Source organism: Rhea pennata, chromosome 24 (genome assembly GCF_028389875.1).
Source record: "Rhea pennata isolate bPtePen1 chromosome 24, bPtePen1.pri, whole genome shotgun sequence".
NCBI lineage: Eukaryota > Metazoa > Chordata > Aves > Rheiformes > Rheidae > Rhea > Rhea pennata.
This window is the reverse complement of record NC_084686.1, coordinates 6644492-6671391: the sequence shown is the minus strand read 5'-3', so window position 1 is coordinate 6671391 and position 26900 is coordinate 6644492. Positions and strand designations below refer to the sequence as shown.

At 40.6% G+C, this 26900-nt stretch overlaps 1 protein-coding gene across 4 annotated transcripts in view; it reads right to left on the bottom strand.

The window, feature by feature from the left end:
* APLP2 (amyloid beta precursor like protein 2) overlaps positions 1-26900 on the bottom strand; it is a 50166-nt gene that overhangs the window by 20989 nt on the left and 2277 nt on the right. For all 4 annotated transcript variants that reach the window (XM_062594383.1, XM_062594384.1, XM_062594385.1 and 1 more), the window contains exons 2-3: positions 3330-3503; positions 1945-2074 (exon numbers count right to left, since the gene is read on the bottom strand). In XM_062594383.1, coding sequence (XP_062450367.1) covers positions 1945-2074; positions 3330-3503 — 304 coding nt within the window. The remainder of the gene's footprint in view (positions 1-1944; positions 2075-3329; positions 3504-26900) is intronic.

Genomic DNA, 26900 nt, shown 5'->3' with positions numbered 1-26900 from the left:
TTTCTGGTAAGAAAAGCAAAATTGACTAAGCTTTAAAATCAAGAAGCTATGGTTCCGGGGTCAAAAGGCAGAAGATTCAAACTGATCAAAACCAATAATTAATAATAAACAGCACAGATAAAAGCAACAATTTTCAGAAATATTGAATCCTAGTAGCCTTCACATAAGGGACATGGAAAGTTCTCACAGTTCAGTTTGGAAATGAAAATCCAGTAGACAGTGTGCACTACTGGGAAACCTTCCCCACCCATGACCACTGCGAGCATGCGTGCGCACACACACACACACACACACACACACAAAGGAAGAAAGAAAGAAAAAACAAAACCAAGCACAGCTTAGTCTCTTCACACCTCACCACGCTCAGCCCTGCTCCCATCATCCTGTTGTAACCTTTATTCCACAGTTCTGTGAGAGCACTGATGGGGTCTCCTATGAAATACCAAAGAGCTTTCCTGCTGGTGGGGAGCGAAGGTTGAACATGGTCTGACAGCAAAATCCTACCTCAAGACGGACCGTGCATTACTGCAGCAGGGAAGATGCAAGCAGCAACAGAAAAACTCCAACTGCAATAAAAATTCATACTTTCCTCCAGAGACATACATCATCCATTTACAACAAGCAACCCAGGGACTCATAAAGAGATTGGGGAGATATTTTATGCACGTATAGACTGACTTGCAACTCAGATCTGAAATCCAAAGTTGCCTTACAAGATGGCCTTACAAGTTAAAAACATTTCTGAGAGAAGACACCAATTAAGGCTTTTAACAGAGAGTTTAATGCTTATCAAATTTTAGTGCAGTGTCACTAAAATCAGCTTAATTTTCAGCTGAAGAATACACTTGGGGAAGGATTATTTTCAAAAGAGATTACACATTATAAGTCCACAGATCTTTCTTTTATCCTTATTTCCATTAGAAGCACTCAGTATAATCAGCTGAATTTCCACATCTATAGAATGAGAGTAGCACCTCTTTCCCAGGATGCATCCATACAAAATTTAGTGCTTATGAAGTGCTTCATCATCTTCTAGTGGAAAGCATTACGTACAAGGGAATAGTACCTCTATAATTCAGTGGATTTGCTCGTGTTCCCTTACGTCAAACCACACACTATCCTTAGATACATCTAAGGATTATGAATACTAATTTTCACCGAATGTTACTTGCAATCACAAATTGACTCTTCAAGATAGCACAAAACGTCTTGCACATAATTAAAAGAGTCTTTTCCAGTGGATAACTGGAAAAGGGATCCAGCCAGCTAACTAAGCTTACTACTAAGGAGACAGTGCAGTGTTAGTCACAGCCTACAGGACAAAAGCCACAAGGTAAACAATCTATGCATGCTGCTTGATTTGAGTGAGGGGAGAGATACTCAGAAGTACAATGAACGCTATCACAGTTTATCTAGTATTCTTTCACAGTTCAAAGTGAGGACATGGGATACAGCTGCAAGAAGCAAGGCCTCTTTGAAACAACTAAGTTTAAATATAGTCAGTTGAAACAGAATAGGAATCTCTTGCCAAGACCAAAGCAGGAAGCCTGAACACACTGAGCATTTAAGTCTCCAAGGCAACAAAATATTAAAGCTCCACAAAAATAGGATCAGTGTATTAAATCCCAATGTCTTTGTGATACTCAAATACAATAGCCTTCAGGCTTTGAAGGCAGTCGCAGAGAGAATGGGGATTTCTTTTTCACGCCAGGCACCATTATTCCAACACAGCTGTTATCAAACTGTCGATCTGCTGGGAAGAAAACAGAGTTCCATCTCATGGAAATAAAAACGGTCTGGTGGAAGCTGGACATGGAAATGGCAGCCTTATAAACTTGATTTGTTCTCTCTCAAAGAAGCCAGAAGGCAATTCTTTGCTCCACTGCCCCAGACTGCACAAACGCATCTCTCCCCGGCGGTCTCTGCATCACACCAAGCACTCACCTAGGCACTTGTAGGGCACAACGATGTGAGTGTGGTCCTTGCACTGCTTCTTCCCTTTCTTACACCAGCTGTCGATGCTGACAGGTTGGTTGGCTTCCACAACGTTCGTGATCTGAAGGTCTGGATACATCTGTTTTGAAAGAGCCATAAATATATTTCTACCCAGAAAAGGCAAAGAAAGCGACAAGGGGCTCCTGACCAGAGTAGAGAGGCTGATCCTTTTAAACAAAAATAAGCTTCAAATGTACACGTGGACACACATTCTCTTCTGAATCAAGCTTACAAGAGCTGAAGACACGAAAGCCTCCAGCTCTTTGTCACACCACACTTAGTAAAAGGAATGTGTCATCACTTTTCATATGTGGCGGTAGAAAGGCAGGTTAGGGCCAAGAGCCTTCATCAGCAATTTAAGCTGAGGTGTTTGGCTTTGCATGGGGGCAGACAAGGAGCATTTACCAGCCCCATTCTGCAAGTGCAATGACAGTGTAATACCCTCCAGAAGAGGGCAACCACCGAAAGATAGGGTTTAGTAACATCCTCCGACTCCCTCAACATTTGTCAAACAAACATGCACCTAATCACTCAGGTGTCCTCATGCCTCCTTTTAGAGCGTATTAATATGGCCCCCATGTCCCACTAAAGTCAAGTCCTCAAGTCTAGATGTTGACTTATATTTAGGCTTCTGTTACATGAACCAAGTGTAGTTCCAGTTACATCAGCCTTATAAAAGGGTTCTAAAAGTTTGCCAGTATGAACACGGTCTGCTCTCACACTTTCCCACCATAAAAAAAACATTCCTTGGGATATTTTACATGCTTGTCACCTCACAGGAATAATTAAACACACTTTTCAAGGCCAATATGCTACAGTATCTGGAGCACAATGAAAGGAGATTAAGGGTTTACAAGAAGGCATGAAGAGCCTAAAAATTCTGCCAACATTTAGATGAAAATATTTTTCTAACATTCTGGCTGATCTGAACACGTCCCGGGTAACAACCCAACCGCATTCCAGTTAGAATACATGTGAGGTGCTGTCAGGTTCCACTCTGCAACGAATACAGCGCTGTGGCTGGTCTAACAAGCCCAAAGGCAGAACACTCAAAGGAACCATGTGGATGCAGGTACACACACTTCTCTGACTTGCAAGGACCTCAGGTGGCAGCCTAAGTGAGAGGTACCTCCTAACCCCCGCTGCAGTGCTCCCCCTGCTCCTCTCAGGCAATAATATAGCAAGACGGTTCAGGGAACTGCACTAGACAAAAACTAGTTACTCCCCTGTAGGGCTAGTTTTCTACTAACTGGCTAAATTAGCATCCAACTCCTCAGCAGCAGTGAAGAGTGAAGATCACATGGAGAACAAAGATCCCAGGGGAGTCACCTCACCTCTTGGCAGTACTGCAGAATCTCTTCCTTTCTTCCAAAGCAACTCTTGGTCCCAGAAGTGTCAGGTTCCCATTTCCCAGTCTGGATATTCACATGCATATTTAGCTTCCCACAGAACATAGCAATTTGAGGCTCTGCCACTGCAAACCCTGTCCCGGCATTGGCTGCAAGCGCCTGCAAAGACAAACAAAACACAGTATGTTGACTGCTTTATCTCATACAAAGCAGGACACTCAAAGAGGCAAAAAGACTTCTTAGAGAGCTCCCAGTGAACTTAAAATATCGGCAGTGTCTTGCAAAGCTATTTTGTCACTGCATTTAGGGTTATTCCTTAAAGTTAGGCCCACATCAACTTTTCTCAATCAACGTGTCATTTTTTTCCAAACTCTATTCTCTTATTACTTTTTGCAACAGCCTACCAAAAACAAAAACGTGAGTAATTCAGACTTACAGCTTTTACCCACAAAGGCTAAAACAGATTTCTGAAAAACTAGAGGAGATCACCTCCTTCTCCAGTACTGGAAGACATAACAATTCGTACTAGTAACTTCTGGCAGAAAACATGGTGACCTGTGAAGCTCCTCTATGAGGTTACACACAACTTGGCGATTACTACTAATAATAAACTAACTACTTTCCCCTGCATGAGGCCTGCTCAGAGCTTTAAGCCATCTGTTTGCCCAAAAGTCTTCAAATATCTGGGATAGAAACACCTAAGTTTTTTGCTTAAACATACAAGCAAAGATGATTTTTGTCGAGCTGAAAAAATGTAGCTGTTGAAACCAGCTGTGCAAAGCCTGCTGTTTTCTCTCATTCAGTGCATTCAGACGGGATATTTGTACTGTCAGGTTGCAGATGCAAATTCCATGAGCTTCCCACCCTGCACCAGCAGACCGAGCGCACACGACAAAACCCCTACAACACAGACGGACATTCTGGTCAAACTCCAGACTGAGCAATGAAAACAACATCAGGCTCCTTTTCTCAAATCTTGCTGGCTGACCAAAAGGAGAAAAGAGGATTAAATTAATTGCAGAGTTGGGGCTTTATTGAAAAGATTGAAGGTATCCTGGGAGTTGAACATCCTTTCCTGGTTCAACTAGCATTTGTTTAAAAAAGTATGGGGCAAGAAACAGACGAACTCTAAATCCACTCCCAAATCTAAAGCATTTCAAAAGGTTTAGGCAACCGAAAACTCGTTTCAACTGCTCCAGATAACACAGATCAGAAACAACAAGAGGCAGATGCTTTGGGGCACCACTGCCCCAAAGTCTTTTTTTCTAGCAGGCAGACCTTAGGTCGCCAAACCTGCCTTCATGTTTAACCTTTCAAGCACTCAAAAACACATGTACTACTGTGTGTACTGTTCACTCCCTATTGCCTGCAGATCCCAATCAACTCATGTATGCTTAAAGCAAATACAGGAGTGCTCAATAGAAAAATTCAGCTAGACAATCCTGCGTGCAGCTCCTAGCTGCTGGTTATCAGGAAAAAAATTAACTCCATTATAACCGGTCCCTTTCTTCCCCTCCCCTTTTACACACAAAATCACTGCCTGGTGGGCGATAAGACATTTCAACACTCAGAATCAGGGACTGCGTAGTGCTGAACACAGGGTGAGTGCCTGGGGAGTAAGACCAACTTAAAGATACAAAAACATCGATTCCTGTCTTAACTTGAGAAAAATGTCCTGTTGAGTTTTAAGAACTACATTATAAATAGCAGGTTGCCTTAAAAAGAAATGTTAATGTGCAAGCGGTTTCTATTTACTAACTCTTTCACCCAGCAGAAGTTCATGAGAGCAGTTTTAGCACAGATCACAAAGTAATGAAACATCAAGCTATATATAACAGAAATCAGCATGATTTTACGACTTGAGTCATAAAATGCTTCCAAGTTCAAACCATTTCTCACTTTTCTATGCTTTAACAGGAGCTGAACCTAGAGCCTCCAAATGGGGGTAGCTTCCCATTACAAGCTGGCTTTGAAGAAGCATCCATTCTGCCCAGAAGACTGGTATCAAGCAACAGTTTTGCTATAAACAGCAGATTTTACTTGCCATCTCAGAAGGCAAAGGCCTAGGAGTCACAGTACACAGAACAAACAACCCAGAATTTGTACTACCGTTTAGGCGCTTCCAGAAGAAAGGACTAATTTACCAGCTTGCCTCCTAAAAGACTTGGAAGGGCCATGCTCCGAGGCTTCCCCCAGCACTCCATCTCTCCTCTTGCAGCAAGGACAAGGGGAGGCAGAAGATAAAGGGCACAACCATCCCTTGCCATTCACGGGTCTTCTGTCCTTCTGGAGGACTTGGGAATCATGATAGCAGCAGCAGACTCTGCTGTTCAAACAAGCCAGGAAACACCGCAAACAACATGCCATTTAGCAGCATATGTGTGTACGCTTATTTAGGTGCATTTCCTCTATTCTCTGCCCCAATAGAGAGAAGAGAGTTATGCATTTCAAGTAGAGAAAGACTTCATCTGATGAAAGCACTAACACCGGATAACGGGGCCCAGTAACTCCATTCCTTCAGAAAGCGACCCATTTAAAAACATCTGCTTCAAAGGAGAGCTGACTGACCATTGCAAAATCTAGGCTCTTATGCTGCTTTGCTCACTGCACTATCCTTCCAGAAGGACAAGGCAAAGGCAGAATGATCCTCCACCAACACAGACAGACACACACACTTTATAAGAAGGCCTTTTTTTCTCTTCAAGCAAATGCGACTTTGGTACCAACCCCCACCTTTCACAGAGCACAGGGCTTGACATATTGAAGGAAACAATCCAGAGCAAAATTTTGTTTTATGACAACACTACAGCTACGTCCAAGATTCAAGCTGAACTCTGAAGAGCAAAGAAGAAAAAGACTTAAAGCAAGTTAAAGCGTGTATGCAACATTAACCCTAATAAGAAGCATACAGTGCATCAGAAGAGATTAACACGTATGTGTTATGAACGGTCTGGGTATCATTAGCATGGCCTATACTTGACATTTGTTTTCTTCAAAGCCAGCCTACAGAGCATGCACCATAATAAGGTAACTGCATGAGTAGGGGAAGGTGGAGAAGGTCCATTCCAGAGGCAGAAACATCCAAGTAAGTAATCCATTCATAACAGCTCTCGCATAAGCAAAACTCCTGTTCAAACACATACCAACCTGCTGAAATCATGACCACCCGTTATTTACATACTGATGTTAGGTAGTGTTTGTTTTTGCTGTCTCCCCGGCTTGACACCTCGGCACTGTGGCAAAGGTATCACTCCTCCTCCATGGATTACTCAAATAGCTTGCATATCAGCAGAGCGCTGTTGCCCTAGCTACCAGAGCACGCAAAGCTCCCATTCACAGCTGAACAAACGATGCTAATTACTTGCTTGATTTCATCACTTCTAATCGCATGGAAGAAATCTTTTCTTGAATTGCACGGCTGAGTAAATTAATGAACTTTGATATAGAGAAGTCAAACCTTTGACCCCAAGGCCTGCAAGATAAGATTTTTGAGTAACAGGCTTCAATTTTTCTTTTTCACCGCTGACAATCCACCACACATCAGGTATTTAATTTAGCATTTTTAACTCATTCTAACTGTAAAGAGAGAACACAGCACGAAGAAGAACTTGTATAAATAAGAGGAGAGGCCATACCTGTGACACTGCTACTTCAGTAGAAGAAAGTCACAGGATTTTTGGGGGCACAGGTATTTTTTATTACTTCCTCAATGGCCTTCAGCATACCAAAGAATAAGTAGCTCACTCCAGCTGCAGGTTAGTTAATCTACACTCAAGTATGATTTTGCAAAAGGAGGGCTGGGGAACACGCAAACAGAAGGGAAGCTCAGGGTAAAACTACATCCTTAGTTAAGCTTTTCAGCATTTCAGAACTCACCCATTGCAGAGGGGAGAACAAACCAAGAGCACTTTTTCCTTGGGAATTTCCCAGCCATAAATGGAAGCAACTACCTCTGTTAGCACTAGGGAGCAACAAGCAAATCCCATAAAAAAAGCAGACAGAAAACTTGGGAGTGGTGTCATTCACAGACTTCACTTAGTTGTGCACATCTTTAGCAAACACTATTCTAATAACTATTACCCTATTAATACAATCTATAGCATGAGAACAAGATTGATGTAACTGGGGAGAAGGGGGGTGAATGTTCTTATAAACCTTTCCCTTCCTCGCTCGCACTTGAATTTACAAGATGTTTTATGATAAATTCCACTGTGCCTTCTGGTATAATTCTGTAATCCAGTTTACTTTCCAAGAACAAAAAAAGTATTTAACTCCATAAACACATAAATCTTTGGTCAGTTAATGTCAGTTAAATTCCTGACCCTGTCAGGCAGTGCCTGATTTACAGTCCTGAAACACTGGAATTCAGACCTCTAAATTTGCCTCGTCTCTGATGGAAGCGTCTCTGCCTAACTGTCCAGTCTTTGATTTACTATTAACCTCTTCAACATGAGACAGCAGGTTTGATAGGTTAGTTTTACCAACCCAAAGGCTTGTGCTGTATATCATAGGAAGGGTTACACTTTTTTTTCCCTGAGTATCTGCTACTGAATCATCTCAGGGGAGAGATGCAGGGCTCTGACCACAGGCACGGCCCTGCACAAGAACATTCCTTAGGGAGGATTTTTCTGTCAGTTTTAATTGTTTCCCCTCTCTAGCGTTCCCCTGTTTCAGTGCTGTGAAAGACAGCATGCCGAAATTCCTGTAAATGTGTACAAAATAATGAATATTTGACATCTACCCCTGAAATGTATGCAATGCCTTGCAGTTCTGGTTCAAAAACAAATAAATAACTGCTTGGGCATCAGAAGTTCATTTTACATCTAAAAATCAATGGAAAATTCAGAACCGTGAGATCTAGGTAACTCTCTCCAGGGCTTTTTCTATAAGCTGTATCAGCTACACCGCTGCAGAGAAATCTGCATTCTGCAGAGACGTCTAAAATTTGAATAATGAGAATGACCTAACCTCAAGCAGTTAAGCTCTCCTGAAGATTTGGAGCCAGTGCTGCTGACAGAAAAAGCGGGCCTTCTCCTTTGCTCCAGCACATGGGTTTGTGAGGCAACCTGGTGAACCAGGTCAAGAAGCTCAATTTAACCCAATTTTTTTAACCCAAACTGATCTTCCAACCTGGCTCACCATGTGGCTGAACAAACAGCTGGACTGGGACAAAAGAGGGGCCTATATGGGGTGGGAAATAAAATATCCTGCTGCTTCTTCCAGACAACTTGCTTCTTTCTGCCAGAGCAACGTAAAGGCTGAATCCTCTAGTTCTCCGGTCAGGCATGTTTGCATTAATTAAGACTTTTGAGAAAAAATGTGTGCAAAGTGACGCCTCTGTGCATCTTTTTGATCTTCTGCTTCAAAACAAGACTTTCAAACCCTTCCCTCTGATCATCCTGTTCTTTTAAGAGAGAATTCCAACTACTCTTCAAATGGTATTCTTACTTAAATTAAACTGGAGGCTCACTGTATGCCTCCAAGGCACAGCTGGTAACTAAAAAACTGGTATGGCCCAAAATCCAGCATTCTATCCACATGTTGCACATCAAGAGGCAGGAGCAAGTTTTAGAGATAGAAGCTGTCCCGGTAGTACCACTGATGCCAGCAAGGCTTTCATAAGATCCAGGAAACAATTTCAGTTCATGAGGCTAGGAAAGGGTGTGAGAAACAACAGCCTAGGTGAATCAAGCACACATTTTAGCCCATTTTACCCTGCAAAAATGCTTTACACCTTTTCTAGAGCATCTCAAGACTCTCGTAGCAAATGCAGTCCGTTATGCTCACACCTGCCTGCAAATTCCAGCCCCAGAGAACACAGCGTACGGAAATACTCAGCAACGCCTGCTCCACCCCATCATGAAACACACTTGAAAAAATACCCTTTTTCCTTGACTCATGTTTCTAGGATTTGGTATCTGCTAAATCGCAACACAGCTTTTTTGAGCAGACTGTCTTATTTAATGCAGTATGGAATGTTATTTGGGGAAGCTTTCCGTCATGTTGCTAAGGGCTCTGAAGTAGAAAGGCGACCAGAGTTTCCCTTTCATGAAGAAAAAGGTGTTCATCACATTTTGTAGAAAAAAATAGTTCCTGAGAGCCTTTCTTAATAGCAGAAAGATATCTGCAAAATGTCAAATTCAACTACATTCATCTGCAGAACAAAGTTAACTACATTCTGAATTTGCAGGGAGGTTAAATGTTACAGTAACCCTGCTCATCTGATCAGATTAGCCAGAATATGAGGCTTCATTCTGGCAAAAACAGAGTGGAAGGGATCTTAGTATGAAATTTTAGATTCACTTTTCATTTATGCTGAAGAATGGTTCACATAACGTACTGCTTCTAAACACAGTCTAGGAATATGTATTTTAGAAAAACACGCTATTTTGTTCGGTTTGAATATGACAACTGGTGGCACAAGTGCAGGGCACAGGGCAGAAGGGCCGCAAGGCTCGAGAGAGATGAACCGTCTGTTAGCAGAACTCATGCTGCCCATTCGGGTTAAAGCTCTCTGGAGAGGAGAAGCAGGATGGAAAGAGAGCCAGCTGTACACCAGATCGAACAGGTCTGCTGAGCCACCTCCAACCTATGGTCCGCAGACTGGGCAGACCTGCCTTTTGCTACTCAGTATCATCCAGCTCTTCTAAACATAAAGCGAATGTTCAAACTGTACGAAGGACTGCTCTCTTTATTTGTTTCAAGTTCATTTCATATTAGGCTTCATCTGCAGGAATACATGAAGCAACCCTCCAGGGTAAGATCAGGGAAGATTAAATTGCCCTAAAACTCCAGCCCCTAAAATTTATAAACCGTTGAGGAAAGCTGAGGAATGTAAGTAGTGTTGACTCAATGGCCAGAAAACACAGATTTATAGGTGCCTAGGGTAGCTACCAGCTCCAAAGAAAATGCCCTGCGTTTTGTAGGACAGTCCACAGGTCAGATCAGCTTTCCTTCCTAGAACAGTAGTAAGCGTTCCACAGCTATTTGCCGTTAGACTGACAGAAGGAAAACGTTAGTATCTCAAAAGATCGCTTGTGTTGTTCCTTTCTTCTTAAGGGAAGCACCTCAAAAGCGAGAGTGCTTACTAAATCGGAAAGTGCAACCACAATCACAAACTGAATGGCTTCAGAGCATGGTGTTCAGCACAGACCCTATTCAGATAAATTAAGTGAAGGTGGCAATTACATAAATAAATAAATAAATAAATAATAATAATAATAATAAAGTGTCACCACCACAGATTGTCCTAGCCAGTGAAGCACCCACATATAAGAGGATATCAACTGCAAAAAAAAGCTATCAACTGCACTCCTGAAAGAGCCCTCAGGAATTCTGAGGGTTCCCAAAAAGGGCTCTCAATGCCTTATCAGCCTTCCCAGGAACATAGCTCTTCAAGTGTGCAACTTTTAAATGTGCATGTTTTAACTTTCCACCCTTTCTTTGGCTTAAAACAAAAGTTAAAAAAAAAAAAAAACACGCATTTGCACAAGCACTCGTCCGCTTCTCTGCACAGTTGCGCATCCTGCTGTTCTGCTGTCGACAGGGATACAATACCTCGGAATTTTTCCTCCCATAAAAAAAGATCAGTCCTTGGTGAAATCAAAATAAAAACTCAACACATGCTACAGTCACAAACTGTACACAAAAAAACTGCAGTCTGATCTGAGGGCTTAAGCTGAAGCTTCTGGAAGGAGTACACCTGGGCTGAACTTGTAGACCTGAGCCTTGCAGAGTTTCCACATGCCGCGCATTTCAGAATACATTCGCTGCAGTGAACCTCATCCATGAACTAAAAGGTTTATAGGACATACAGCAATTCAACACTTCAATTAGAAAGTGAGGAGAAGAGGCCAAGGGATTTTATGTGCAAGAATTTCTGAAGAGAATGCTTAAAATTCCCCTCGTTTTGGATTTATAACTTGTAAACATGAGCAGAACTTTCAATTTGTGCTTCAAATTGCGTTTCATGCTTTGTTTTTCTTAGCTTCTCTCCCTGCTTGTATTCATGGGATAGGTGGCTTGAACCCAGGAAGGCTAATGAATGTCTGACGCAGCAGGCAGTAAATCTACAGACTAGCAGCTCATCCTAGCTTTATTGCTTTATTTTTTTTAAATTGCTGATAATTACAATAATGCACATGGGCAGGGGTCCAAGACAGGAAGAATTATTGTCTGCAGGCAGATCTGGTGCGAGCTGATAATACTGGCCTGTGTTTGCTTTTGAATTTAAATGGCAGAAATCTCAGTAAAGTAGTCTTTGGCTTACTTTAACTTGCTGGAAGGGGTGGAGTTCTCATCTGCTCGTCCTTTATTGACTTTTGCGGTAGGGAATTCTGTACCAGCAGAAAATGGGAAACAAGTGCAGAAGCTGCACTACTATCTCGGGCACAGTTTAAGCATCAAGATCCTCACTCTTTACGGCCAACACGCAGTCTCAAACACTCAGAAGGTCGCTGATAGTAAGGTACGTACTTTCATACGGACCGACAGTAATCGTAGCATTACAAAGAGCAAAACAATGCTGAAGCCCAAAGCGTTCTTTATAGCTTTTGCAATTTCCTCTGTCTTTCTACAGAGGCAAGGAGAGATTTCTAAGTAATAGTGTCTCACAGGCAGCTTTTTTGCCCTTGCAATTTGTACTAATTGTGTAGCAGACTACTTCCCCCTCCTCCTCTAGTTTATTATGCTCCATAAACCGAGTCTACATGAGTCATTGGGCAGATAATCCGCCTGTCAGACATTTGCACTCGGGAACTGCCACGTTCAGAGAGGGATAGCAATACTGTAAGCAGTACTGGTGCACAGCTAGTCTAAGACAGCAGCAATCAAATTCAGTACAGCTCTGATACAGCTTTGGCTTCCTGAAGACAGGTGCATAACATGGTTGCCTTCAATATCCTCTTTTTTTTTTTCTTTCTTTCTTTCTTCCCCACCCCACCCCCCACCCCCTACCTCTAGAGAGCCAAAGTTCAGAACAACTCAACTGGAACATTCCACAAATAAAACAGTAATGCACTCAAAACTGCATCCTTTACACAGATTAACTGACAGGCCTCAAGCTTCCAAACTAAAGCTTGTGTGTAATGGCTGGGACCCCAGCAACTTACTGCAAGAGCTACCCTACAAAACAGGGGTGAGAAGAACTGCAGGAAGAGGTAGGCAGTGCTATTATATCATGAAGAACCCTTACAAAATACACAGATAGGTCTGAACATGCTTTATCAGCCAGGCTGCCTTCTGTTAGTCCCAAGAACACAAAGAACAGTTTTCATGTAGAGCATTAGATGACTGCCCTGATAGCAGCTTGCTTCCCTTTTTCAGCAAAACACAGCAAGAGGGCTATTTAAAGTATCTTTTTTTTTTTTTAACGGAGAGAATCTAAGTCAGATTACAGCATACACAAACTAGACCTATTTATTACCAGGCTAAACTAAAGCACAAAGTCAAGTGACTCGCCTAAGGTCACCATCAACAGGCTCAGCCCAGCTTAATCCTCAAACCCTCATTGCTCCGATCTGTGTCATTGCAATGCCTTGCACAGCAAGTCTAATTATCGCTTTCCCGCGAGAATTACTTGGGCATCTGAACCACAGAGACTCGAGATGCCTTGTTATCTTGCCAATAAGTGAATACTTCACTGTAAGCTAATGCCTCCACGTATGCTCAAAATCTGAAGAAAATGGCCATGGGGAACATCGCATGGCTGGAAGTAGAAGCCCATACCTATCTTTATAGAAATGGGTCAGAGAAGGATTCAAAATTTGGAAATATCTTACAGCATACACAGGGGAATGCTAAAGTCTACTCTCAAAAGTAGAAAATTGGTCAGGACAATTCTGCATTCCTAGGCATTTGGGAAGGAGATCCCAAACACAATGCAAGAAGAGGGGCTGCAATTTAACACTGTTTCACTCAGCTTAGGAAGAATATTTAGCTTTATCTTTTTAGCTCTAGCTTTCATTACCAAGTTGACTGTTAACATACATTATGACAGTTTACAGCATAAAGGCTTCACTGACAATAGTGCTAAATGAGGAGGCGTATTGAGAGAGGCTATTTCATAAGCAACTTCAGCATGTAGTTTGATAGCAATTCCCTTCCATCTTCAGGCACCCGAGCTATGCAAGGCTTAAGGGACGTAATCATTGCAGTGATCACGACACAGACTTCATCACATACATGGAAGTACATTTAACTAAATCTTTCCTCACCTCAGAAGGACCTTGCACACAATTTTTTGAAGCAAAAATAAATTTAGACCAAAACTCATCACAAATCACATGCATGCTTTATTTATTTATTTATTTATTGCCACAAAATCTCAAGGAAGGGCTAACCTTTCTTTTTCCTAGAGCACAAAAGTGGCAGAAGGGAGACCAAGAGAAAAAGAATCTATTATTAGCAGGCAAGAAACAACAAACCCTTAAAGTACTAATCAAACCTATTCAGGTTCCCCTTCCCCCTGCCTCCCCTCCCCTCAAAAAAACAAAAGAAAAACACAGCTTCATGGAAGCTCACTAGGAGCTTCACAAGAAAGCCCATCAGAGATACCTTACGGCTGCTCAGTGTAGCCATACATCTAATCTGTTGAGCGTATTGAGATGAAAAGACCGCAGAGATCAGTTTTTTATCAAAAACACAATCATGCAAAAAGCAAGCAAGAAATTTAAGAGCCTACTTTAACAGAGCATCAAGGATTTGAAGTGGCAATGAAAAACACCTGGAAAATTTTGCAAGAGAAAGAAAAGATAAGGAGTGGGAAGTTTGCAGTAGTTTGGTTTTGGCATGAACCACTTGTGAGCTCAAGTCTACCTCCCTTCATAGATGTTACTCAGTATCACAGATTGGCTATTTATACGCACAGACTGCAATTGTTTTGGAACATGATAAAATACTCACTTGGTATCTTAAGGTCCTGCGACTAAGCTACACAACAACCTCCCCTCAGTACACAGGAATAAATCACCAGGAATGGCTCTACCCATGCCGAAGCTTTCCAAGTCACGCCGACCACTTTCCACCCGCAAATTCACAATCTTCTGAGAAACTAAATTCACTGGGAAGTCCGACTTGCAAACAGTCCAGATGAAACTTGAGATTTGGAAGGGGAAATCACGAGTTTTTAAAGCGCTGGCTTTCCAAATCGTGCTAATGACCTTTTCAAAATAGGAAGCCCACAGCTAAAGTACAGGACTGCTTTAATCTTTGCTGTCACTCCCTGAGCTTTGCCAAGTATTTGCTGATCCAGACCAAAATTAATATGTTACCAAAAAAACAAAAACAAAAGACTCAAAAAAAAGAAAAAAGAAACAAAACAGTCTTGCTACTTTTAAAAGCACAGATTAATTGTAAAAATTACAAGTCTATGAAAATAGTCAGCAGTTGGTAGACATTACTGAGAACACATAACTACTGCTTATTAAAAATACATTTAGGAAATAATGCAAATTGAAATCTTAAAACAAAAACAACTCCTCACACATCTCTTCCTCCTAGTATTATTTATTCTGAGAACTGCTTACAACTTGTTATGGAGCATCTTTCAGGCAACACTTAACATCACCGCTCACACACAAAATTCCTCTGTTCCAGGAACCTTTAACATACATGGCCATAGAAAGTAATGCCTTAAAAATGCCTGTACTGGATATTTAGAGTTTGCTATTCTGATACTCTGATAAACTGATAGGTTTTTTTCAGCTAAAGTAAATAACGATTTTTTTTTTTTTTTGGGGGGGGGGGGGGGAAACAAAACCTCAATGTGAACATCTTCCTGAGTAATTTCAGTTTTCAGTTCAGCTGGTCATTAGGAAAAATTCCCTCCACTTACGGCTAAAAAATAACTGTGAAAGAATCAATTTAGCAGAGCCATCTCAAATTCTCACATAGAACTTGTCATTCAGTTTGCCTGACTGCAACTATTTTTGATCCCAGTAAACAGCAATAAAACTGATGAAAGGCTGCCAGTTTCCTTTCCCTAATGCTGGCAACCTGGAGTTGAGCAAGCAAGCAACAGCAGAGATAAGAATGACAAGCACCTCTTAGCCAAGTAGTAAAGAGGTTGAGGTCTGGGAAGATGGGTTAGGGCTACACTTTTCCCAAGAGTCAGATGGTGAAATCCTGGTTCATTTATTGTAAAGTTTGTCACCCAACAGCCAAGCATCTACATGAAGGATCCTGGTTTTAATAGCAATGTTTAGGCTTGAATCTCACAACTTTCTGCCTTCCTTCAAAGGACAGGACAAATACTGCACTTTTACCTATTCACAAAAGCTCAAACACCCAGGTTTAGCAAACAGAAGAGAAGGGTCAAATGACAAAGAGCCTTCTGAAGTACCCCTGAAGTTTCACCAGCAGCAGGGTCAGAAAAAGTGAAGAAAGGACCTAAGTAATGGCTTAATGGATTTCAATCTTTTACTCTTTAAAAGCAATCCTGACTAATTTAGTAGCATTTTATTTCTGAAGCATTAATTTATCAGCTAGGGTTTAATAGTCACAGTGTCATATCACGGCTAGGCCAGCATTCTGAAACTCTAATGGATGTCTTAAACAGTTACTTTAAGGGAAGCAACAGATCACTCCTTAGAATAACTGCTTAATGCTATTAGAAAATTAAGTAGTAATTTATAGCACAGAGTAAAGCTGGCTAGGTTCAGATCCCCTCTACCAATTTTGCTGATCCAGAAAGCAGAGCTTGTCCAACAGAGACTAGCATAGAACCACAAATATTTCAAGGCCGTTGTTGTAATAATTAACAGACTGTACATGCACACCTGGTCTTCATACGCTAACTTGACAGCTCCTCAGTTTATTAATCTATATGAGATTGTGTAGCATTGCACAGAAGCAAAACAAAATGGGAGAACTGACTTTTACCTTTGATAAACCAAGCTGTCAGCTCTTGTTAGCAATTCCTTCCTGGTTTAAGCAGAAAGAGTGAACTCCATGTACATGACATCCTATTTCCTTGAGGTTTTCTTAAACATTTTCTCCACATTTTCAAGGCAGGGGTCAAGGAGTGGGGTCTTCTTCTTTCTAGTCTACTTAGTGGAACCACAACTGAATACTAGACTGATGGAAGATGCAGTTAGATACTTCAGCTGCATACTCCTGAGGGTCAGTTCTTTGACAAGTTTCTAAAAAACATAGGACACTTCAGTAAAGTCTTTGAAGCCCAAAATTGGTAGGAGCTGAAAGCTTGAATGTAAACCTGAAAGCAAAGACTACCAGTTCTGCAGCAGCAATAGGAATTGCAGTGCTTGAAAAAGAACATGCAGAACAGCTTCAGACAATTCAGTTCTGCTTTCAGGAAAAAGAGGCAGTATCCACAGAGAACTTCCAGAACTTAACAGAAATTCCACTTCAAGTTCTCAAAAAGGCAGCGCTACCTTTCTTTTTAATTAAAATGCACACACACACACACAAAACAAGCAAACAATCCCTCTCAAAAAACAAAGACGGAAAGAGTGCATTCTTATTTAACCTTTTATCCAGTCTGGCCACCTCAGCAGTAAAGCTATCTTTTAGCTTAAAGACTTAGTAAAGAAAAGTTTCAAGATGCATTGTTTTGAACACAAGAATCTCAAACAATTATTTATTTTCCTGTTTGGAAAATTCTATTAGACACAAGAAGAGGCGCATTGATTACTTCTTCTTGGAGAAACTCTTCTGCCTGCTCAGATGCTCCTTGTCCAATAAGCTACACACTTCAATGCATTTCCCTTTACCGAGAACCAACCAAAAAAAAAAAAAAAAAAGAAAAAAAAAAAAAACAGTCAGATGTCAAATACAAGTTTTACTTTCCTTGAACCTACAAGCAGACAGCAATGAAAATGCTGACTTGATGTATAAATCCCATCACTAGCACGGTGATTGGAGGTCAGATTGATTCAAATATTGATGTAAACATGCCATTCACCATTTTCCTAGCCATAGGCTGAGTAGTTTCAACAGAGTTTTCACAAAGGCAAAGGATTAAAATAATGTTGCATAAAGTTATGACCCCAGGGAGTGATGCTTTTGGTTTCTTATTAGTTGACTTCAGACATGGCCCACTAAGGCTTTTTGTATTTCAGACATACAATCGTGTATGCATCTCAACCACAAATATTAACCTTACCAAAGGTCACAGCAGTGAATTGGCATTATGGGACATACTCAGATGTCTCATCTCATAACAGAGCTGCACCTGAGAATGAGCCATGCCGAAATTATAGCTCGAAGATGCAGTAGCATGACACAGCTAGAAGCACATCTCATTCTAACATCCTCATTTTGGACAAATAAAAAGACACTGTGGGCCCAAATGAGTTCCTTAACAGCCGAGGGTTTAACTATCTTTGAGGTCACCCCTCCAGGCACAATCCACAACTAATCTAGTCAGTAGTGTTACTCATATCAAGGGATTGCAGGTGAATCTTGTATAGAATGTGAGGCTAGGAACATTTAGAAGATTTTAAGAAAACCATCCTGAGGATTTTTGTATCTGACCGCAGATACGCACTACTTCAAGAGGGAGGAGGTTAGGTAATGGGCAAAAAAGAGCTGTGCGTGTCACGGCTGTTTGGCAGTTCTAAAGCCTGGACAGCAGTGGCAAATGGACCAACCATCCAGCTGCACAATTCCATTACAGGCCATGTATACATTGATAGCTATACCTCTATCAATGAACGGGAGAGGAATACTAGCCCAGACTGGCAAGAATAATAAAAGCAGACCTCTACTCTGGGCTCACTACTCATTTCCAAAGTAGGGTTTCCCCACTATAGAAAGCATCCTAACAAATGTTGCTAAGTACGCAATTTTAAGCTTCGCTCACGAGCCCAGATGTTTCTGAGGGAAATCTTACTATCCATTCACACACAGTAGACCCTCCCCCCAAAAAAAACACAAAAACAAACAAACAAACAACTCCAAAGGTGTTGTTCATACGTGCATACTCAGTACCAGCAAGACTTTCAGCAATATCAGCATTCGAAACTTGGCTAGAGTTAAAGATGTTCACATCCTGACACAAACCACCAGACTGCACCGCTCCAGAATGTTCAGTCTGTCTGCATCTCTGTATTCTGCACTTTACATGACGTGATGTATTTTGCAGCTTAATGTTAATAAAGACTACTTTAATCCTCTTTATCACTGCAGAACGTAATCTTAAATGTGATGTAGATACATTTTGTCTGACGGATGCTGCTCCGAAATTTATCTGAAGAGATACTGCAAAGCACAGAAGCCATTCCAAGGCAAATATTTCAACAAACAAAAAAACTCTTGTTTTATTAGATCTAGAGTACTTCGAGCTAACTGCTATAAACAGTAAAAATCTGTCAGCTCCCCTGCTCATGACACGAGAAACAGCTTGTAGGCCAGTCAGTAGCATTCTCTTTAATAAGATAGTAACCATGAAAGTGGCAACGCACCCCAAAGTCAACACCAGGCAAATAGCGGCTGAAAGTTTAGCTACAAACAGCTGTGCACATTAAGGCTTAGGTAGTTCACTTTGCTGCCAGCTGTAGCTAAATGTTTGTTACATCCTCAGTTACACGATCAAGATAGAACTAGCAATCACCGGCTATTAAATGCAATAACAGAACAGCATGAATAAAGCTGTGAAGCCACATACATAACGACGAACAATGGTTCAACTTTTTTGCAAGAATCCTTAAAATGGTGATCAGAAGCAGGAAAAGCTGAATTGCAACCAGGAACAACAGGGCAAGCGAAATAAAGTTAGCATTACTTTTTCCTGAAGCAAAGGTTAAGAAGCTTAGCAAGTGGTGCTCTCCACTTCCGCTTTGCAGTATAGGCACAATTTCCAGCCCAGTTTTGTGGATATCTTCATAATATTTTTCTCTGGAGCAACTAGTTTAGTTGCTCCCATTCTCCTGGCTAAAAAAAGTGTTGCACTGGCTATTTCAGAACTATAACCTTCTTTAAAGCACATCAGCATCTAATACAGTAGGGCATGTAAAATGGTCCATGCTAGCAAGCATGCTGAAGTGAACAAGGGAATTAATATGCTATGTATGTGCTATGGAAAATGTTCCATACAGTTATACTTTGAAAAGTATTCCTCTCATCAGGTTAATTACCATGTAAAACAAGTTGCAGAAGCTTCCTCAACATAATACCACAAAAGATCCCACTAAACCTAGGAATTTCAATGTTAACGTCAGCATTCCTTTTTTCAGTATCACAAATTCTACATTTCAATCAGTTTAAGAGAAGATTTGCTGCAGTTTTAACAGCCCTGCTACATTAGGAATCCAGCTCATCTTGTTAGTCTTCCTTGATGCCATGCTGCTGAGCAACGGATCTGGTAGGACAGGGAGAAGAAGCAAAAGGACTTTGAGGTGATCAGCTGCTAGATGTCTAGTTCTTTGTCTCTTAACTTGAGAAACAAAGACATTCTGAAGCAAGATGCAAGCATTTAAAATGATTAATTCATCTAAAACACTGTGCATAAAACAAACAGTAGTATGAATTCAAACATAAGTAATACGTGTCAGTTCTCGTGATGACTGTTTTTTCTCAAACTCAAATGTATTTTTAACACACATAAAATGAAAAGACTGATAAAAGCAAAAGCATAAGCATGTAGTCAGAAGATGAGGAACCTAAGCAAATCACAAGAGGTGATTTAAGCCATAAAACCAGCTGTGGACAACACAGGGCTACAGCAGTGCAAAATATTGTATTGCATCATGGCTGCACTCCGGCAGGCCATTCATCTTCTGCCTTTGTTATTGGTAAATTGCTTCCGAGAAAGCGGCTGTTGCCCTAAACAGAATATCCACATGCTGAGTAGCTTTGTTGCAGAGCAAGTATTGATGCAATTTGAACAAGATGGCATTTATCAGGAATGACAGAAGGTGGAGGGGACAGGGGCTGGAACACTTTTTCTATTTGTTTTTAAAGCCTCCAATAAGCCCCTTTCAATTGCTATGCTCTTCAAGCAGAGAAGGTTAGCGACCGCCTCATGCAACATGACAAGATTCTCTCAATCCCAGCCTCAAGCTTCACACATTCACAAGGACACCTAAATTTTCCTTTACATGCCTGTCCAAGAATTCACTCAGCCTCTTCTGGGTCTGATGCTTGCCTATGACATCTGAAGGCAGATATCTGACCCACCAATACATTCCTAATACAGAATTTCAAGTTTCTTGACTGGCTACTGAGGAAGAACCTTCCCCAGTGCTTGACACTTCCAGCTCTGGGGCTACGAGGCTCTAAAGACTCTGGAAATTAGGTAGTAGGAAATTCAAAACCTGCATCTCATCAAACTACTTAAAGGCACTTAATCCTATTTGCAGCGAACAGGAGCTGCAAGCATCCTGCTCCGTTCAGGAATAAGATGACATGATCCCTCAAAGATTTCAGTTTCCGCTTTTCCTGACAGGCAGCAACATTTAAGCAAATTCACCAGCGCTGCTACATCCTACACTCGAGAGCTAGTTTTTGGCCAAGGCATTACACAAACTAGTATGTTTAAGTTGAATCTTAACATGGTTTCAATCTTTTTGCGTATCTAAATGCGTATGCGATCTCGCCGCGCAAAAGGAAGTAGACATCAAATTCCATTTCTTCAGCAAGAGCTTTGATAAATTATGCAGAAAAAGATTCACGTTCAAAAGCCGATATACTCGCTGGGAACTCAGACTACAGGTTTGAATCAACATTCTGCATTTAATCTTTTGAGAGGAATACTTAGCAGATTAAAGCAAATCTGGCCCTCTCTACTTCAGGCCACAATTATTGTAAAACTATCAGCGTAAGAAGTCAGCCAGGCTGCAACCACCATTCGGTATTAGTGAATTAGTATAATCGATGAAGATTGCTCTAGGATCATTTTTGGCAAGTTATCATCCCAATACGAATGGGAAAAGATTAAACAATGAAAATGCCCTAGCTCAGACCTGATAATGTGTCACACTAAGTCCAAAACCAAACAGAGAATTTGGTGATTAAAAGCTCTATACTAGAGGTTACCTTATGTCTAAGCAGAGACTTCGGCTCTGAATACGCAATCCAAATCCGCCTGAAACCTTACATGAGTGCCTAATGCCTATTGTACCAGATGGGATCTGCACAACTTTTTTTGGCGCTGCTGTCATTTCACACTATGCAGCGACATCATAACTAGTAGGATTCATCAACCCAAAACAAAAGAGAGACACAAATTGGTGGGGAGCTGGATCTAAAAATAATGGAAGAGCCTTTAAAGGAAAGCCTGAAGATTAATAATGAAAGTGTCTGGCTTTTGATTAGGCATCTCAGTATTGAAATTAATGTAGGACATCTGCTGGAAAATACCAGGTAGTTTACCAAAACCAGGCTGGGGCCATTCTGGGAACATCATCAGAAGACGATTTTTTAGGTCTTGTCTTTGACTCTTTTACTGATAAATAGTGGCAGTCGGGTGAAAAGAGGCAAGTCCCTGTTATAAGGAGAAAAGACCCAAACTAGTACCGGAATTTTCAACGCTACTTTTATTTAAACATTTCTTGTGTAGCTGTCTGCCATCTCACCCGATCTGTTCGCCAAGAAGTCACCACCACTAAGATGATAATTAACATTTCTAAATGGAAACTTCACTAAGCATACATCTACTGTTACAGTACAAAGGAACCGCTTAGATTCCCAACCCAGGCTTTATGTTCATGTCTCTCTCCTCCCGTGTCCTTGACCTGAATCAGAATATACTTTCTACTGTTGTAATTTTGTCAGAGAGAGAAGATGATTATATGAAATTACTTAAAGATATCCCTGTCACTGAGCCAAAGCCTAGAATCACCACGGTGAAAAGTGGTTATCATTCACGCTATACCTTCATACGGTACCATATATTAGCCACATGGTAAATAGCTTAGGTGAACCCTATAACTACTGATGACTCAGTGCCTTACCGCAGAATTAAAGGGATAAGACACTCGAGCTATTTATTTATATTACGTATATTTAAATATTTATCTCTTAAGCTATAAAACAAAAGGAATACGAAGCAAACACTGCTTGTGAGTAGGTTTCTGAAGAGAGCAGCTCCCTGGAAAATTCACAAACTCAACTTAAATGAGATGCTTTCCTGGCACAACTGGCAAAGAAGAGTCAGCTCATCCTCAGTTTTTGTATTTTCAGGCTGCATCTAAATCACCTGGGCAATTTAAGTCCTTCATATCTGGCAACTTGATAAACTGCACTCAAAGTCATCATTTCATAATGATTTTCAGTTTACAGTCTGAAAACCATGGAAAAGCCAAGGCCAAACAATTACTGATTTTGTCTCTTCTCTAAGGTTCATGCACTGGTTCATACACCATGGAATAACAACTTCAGACCCCACTTCATAACTAAAGGCTTCATCTAGCCAAAGCAACATGCTGCACTGCCTATTTGTACTGGAAGTACTAGTAGCTGAAGTAACTAGAGAGATTTTCAAAGATTCAGAAGAAGATGAACACGCAGAAAGGGGCTCACAGATCGGATTCATTTATATTTCAATTCTGTAGCCAGGCACTGTTCAGCAGGCTTGAAAACCAAGACTTCCCCCAAACAATCCCTAAAAGGTGTTACTGCAAAGCCTAACGCAGTTCTCCTCAGAAAAAAACAGGTAGGGAAAATGAACACCTCAGGATAATGAAACCATTATCCTTGCAGTCAACACACCAGGATCCTGGTAGCTGAACAAAAAATTCTCACAGGCTACTTTGTCAGCTGGCCAGAAGAGATCAGGTATTGATCTCTAGAATGGATAAAGAAATGCACATTCAGGCATCAGAACTGCCTGTAACAGAAAACAAAAGACTCTCTGAACTACCAGTAAGGAACTTTTAAGACCAGTTCCATCTCTTAAGAAACAGAGATAACGAACATGCAATCTGCTTTTCCATTTTCACAAGGAAAAATGAAAAGTGAAAAAAAGATTGCACCTCACAGACATTTGGCTCTGCACACAAGCACGAGTGACTAGCATACCGTTAGACATACAAGCCAAAAGGAAGGCTTTGCAACCTTAAAATTCGTACAAGAACATGAGCTTTTCTGACAGCATGAGAAGTGACTAAAAAAGTATATCTGACAAAGCGTTACAACTGAATTTAACATATATATGGTCCCACCTCTCAAAAATAAAGTACTTTTCACCACTGGATATATACAAAAACATCCACGGTAATACTTCAAAATGAAGAGCCACTAAGCAGCTTAGCTGCATGCGTATCTGATCAGGTGGACACCCGATTACATAAAGCCAGGCAGGCTACATTTTGCTGCTAGAAAGATTAGTCTAACGCCATTTGCAGAATATTAGTATTTTGATCATTCATCTAAAGTCAGAAGTTAAATTTTTACAAATGCACTTAAAGATGTGATTTTGAGTTTTCAGTATCAATGCAATCAGATTACGGAACAAGTACTAGAACTTACTGATCGTTTCACAGCAATGTAAGAAGGTGAATTTGATCTCAGTCCATCTTTCTCTGTTGATTTTCAGTGTAATTCTATGGGGTAGTAGAGCTTAAGAAAACCTAGCCAGGAACACATACTTAACTCCAATTGAGAAGAAAGGCAGAAGGTAAAAGTAGCAAATCTAGTGCCAAATGACTTTTAAAAATAAAAATAAAAATCACACGCATGCCAGGTCTACGTGTGGAGTTAGCTACTTGCTGGTACAGGGATTTCTATATTAAAAGAAATGCAAATATAATTTTAAAAGATGACTCATAAAAATACCTGCCAAACTCTTTTTTTTCCCCCAAAATGCATGTTTCCTTCTGAGAGCACGAGTTTCTCAAGAATGAAGATTCATTTGTATCTTTCTCCTATAGCACCCAACTTGAACAGAAGCACAACTTGTCTGTTTATAGAACTATAGTAACATGTTAGAGTCACCTGTTAGCCTGCCGTGGCCAGTAAAAAGCAATTGGATACAGTTCTCCCTAAACCAAGGTAAAGAAACAAGTATGCTCTTCTGGATAAGTCATGATAAACAGGACCCTGACAACCCTCTCCATTCACATCTTCCTTCCTATTGCTTTATAATTCACTTGATGGCAGCTAAGGGAAGGGGCTGAAAATGGAAGAACTGATTATAAAATAAATATAGCCAAAGTGTTTTAACGACTTTGTGCAAGGTAAACAATAAGGTAAATCCAATCGTAGCATATATCATTTTCCTGTAACAAATTGGCTGCTATTAGAGGAAGCAGAGCGTGCCAGCTAGGAGCGCAGACACAGGTTAAGCAGCACTTCTGAAGAAAAGAAAAAGATAATCTTGCAAGTTCAAGTACAATACTGAACTAGAAGCATTACCAGAATGGTTTCTAGGCCACTGCAAGTACGTGAAGTATCCCAATTAAAAGCCAATATCATCTTAAATTAGCAAGATGTTTCAAAGGCTCTGACTGCATGAACTAAAAACCAACAGCACGAAGTCTGACTGCACATAAGGAGCACGAGAGCAAACATCTGAAGAATTACTTCAATTCAGAAAATGTAAGAGTTATGAGAAGAACCTGAAATGCCAAAGCATAGAAACAGAGGTAAAGGCTTTCTTGTTCTAACTGAAGAACTTGGAAATCGTACACTCCTCTTGCACTTCACCTGAAGAACATTACTGTTATGGCTTAAGCGCATTTGTAGAAGCAGATGCTACAGTCAAAGATAGTTATTTTTACAAGCTTTAATCCATACGCCTCCAAAAGGTTGGCGCACAGGAAAAAAAACAAAGTCAACATTTTTACAAGAACATTTCTACCGAAAAATATAACTCATTTATAGGAGAGAAAAACTACATTAATCCTTCCTTGCAATATACAGCACTGAAGAATGGCCAATAGGTAAATAAATAAATAAATATTAATAAAGCTCACATCCATCTACAGCTATCTACATAACAGAATTTTTAATAATTCTCAGGACTTGTAATGAAATACATCAATAAGAATGTTTAATCTAATGTACAGAGACATTAATACCTAAATAACATTCTAGAGCAGCTGTAAGCAGGATGCCCTTACACATTAAACACAAGGAGAACTGAAGGCCTTCTTCAAAGAGCAGAGCTTACCTTCATGGAGCATTCTATAATGCAGCAGAAATTCCAGAGCCTCTCTGCAATATCATGCAAATGTCTGGCTTGCTTTATTTCCTTATATGTATCTATGCTTCACAGAAACCCTTCTTTAGGCTTTGAAAAGACATTAGACATAATTGCTTGCAGATGAAAGCATAAGATATTTCCTAACGCTGACCGGGAAGTCAAGTTTGGGGAACAGAAAGCAAACTATAGGCCGCATGTAAGGCTGGAATTTTACTGAGCTCTACTGAGGACTTCAACACAGAAGTGGAAATTTCCCCTAGGTGGAGTTCTTTGTTCAATGCAGCAGGCAATTAGAAGTCCCTAAGGTCTGCAGAAATGGCACAAGACTGACATTTCTGTTGGTGAAAATTTAAGCGTATCAGACAAAATAATGACATGTACTGCATAGCTCTGCCGTAAGATAACATGTCGTTTTCCTCACCCCCAATCCTGGTCATTCTAGTACTCACAGGTACTAGAAGCCAAATATTCAAGACAGCTTTGTAAAAAGACCACTAGAAGCAAATACAGTTTTTAAAAGCGGTACTGAGTCTGTATGGCCTCAGATGTGATTATACAAAAATATCAAGTGATAAAAAAGAAACTTTGCATCTTTTAAGGCCTTGAGGGCACAGCAAAAGTAGCTTATCATCAAAATACAGATCAAATTAGAAGAGATTATTTTCTTCTCTCAATGTCCTATTTGAAGTTCTTACAGACTCACAAGCAAAATACCGGGATCGAGTTCAGACATAACCTTAGGACACACATCACTGTGGGGAGAAAAGCATCAGTAACTGCTGGCATCAGAGGTTTTCTAAGCTCTTATATTCAAATTCATTTGGAGGAAATATTGTGGAAGCTTATCTACCATCAACACATGACAAGCTCAAAGGGAGACTGACCGTCACCAATGACAAGCCCTTGGGAACGCCCTTTTCAGTATAAAGGTTTATATACCAATAATTCAAAAAAAAAAAAAAAAAAAAAAAAGCCACTCCCCTGCCTCCCTGAGCAGAATAAGAAAAACAAACTGTAGTAGATAAGAAGATTACTGAGTGTTCCAGGGACAGGGACTGGTAGCTAAGATAATCAAATGAAAGAAAATCCACCTAACAGGACCATGCCAATTCCACTAAACTAATAAACGCAGACATCGCTATGCATTTTTCTTAACTCCAGTCCAATTTTAATTGTCATCTTAATTACTAAAGATCACTCTCACGTATTTCTCATCACATTACCTGACACTATCCAGTAACAATCACAGTAAAAAACAGCAGCAGTAACCATTTCACTCCCCAAGCTCTGCATCCAGATACTATGCTCTTCAGAAAATCTAGCAGCAATAAATAAAGACTGCGGCTCCTCACAGACAAGACAATGGTAGAGAGGATGCAGCAAAAATAAAAATTTAAATGTTACAAATCATAAATGTGCGTCAGCAGGCTAAGGTGGCTGTCACGCCTTCAGAG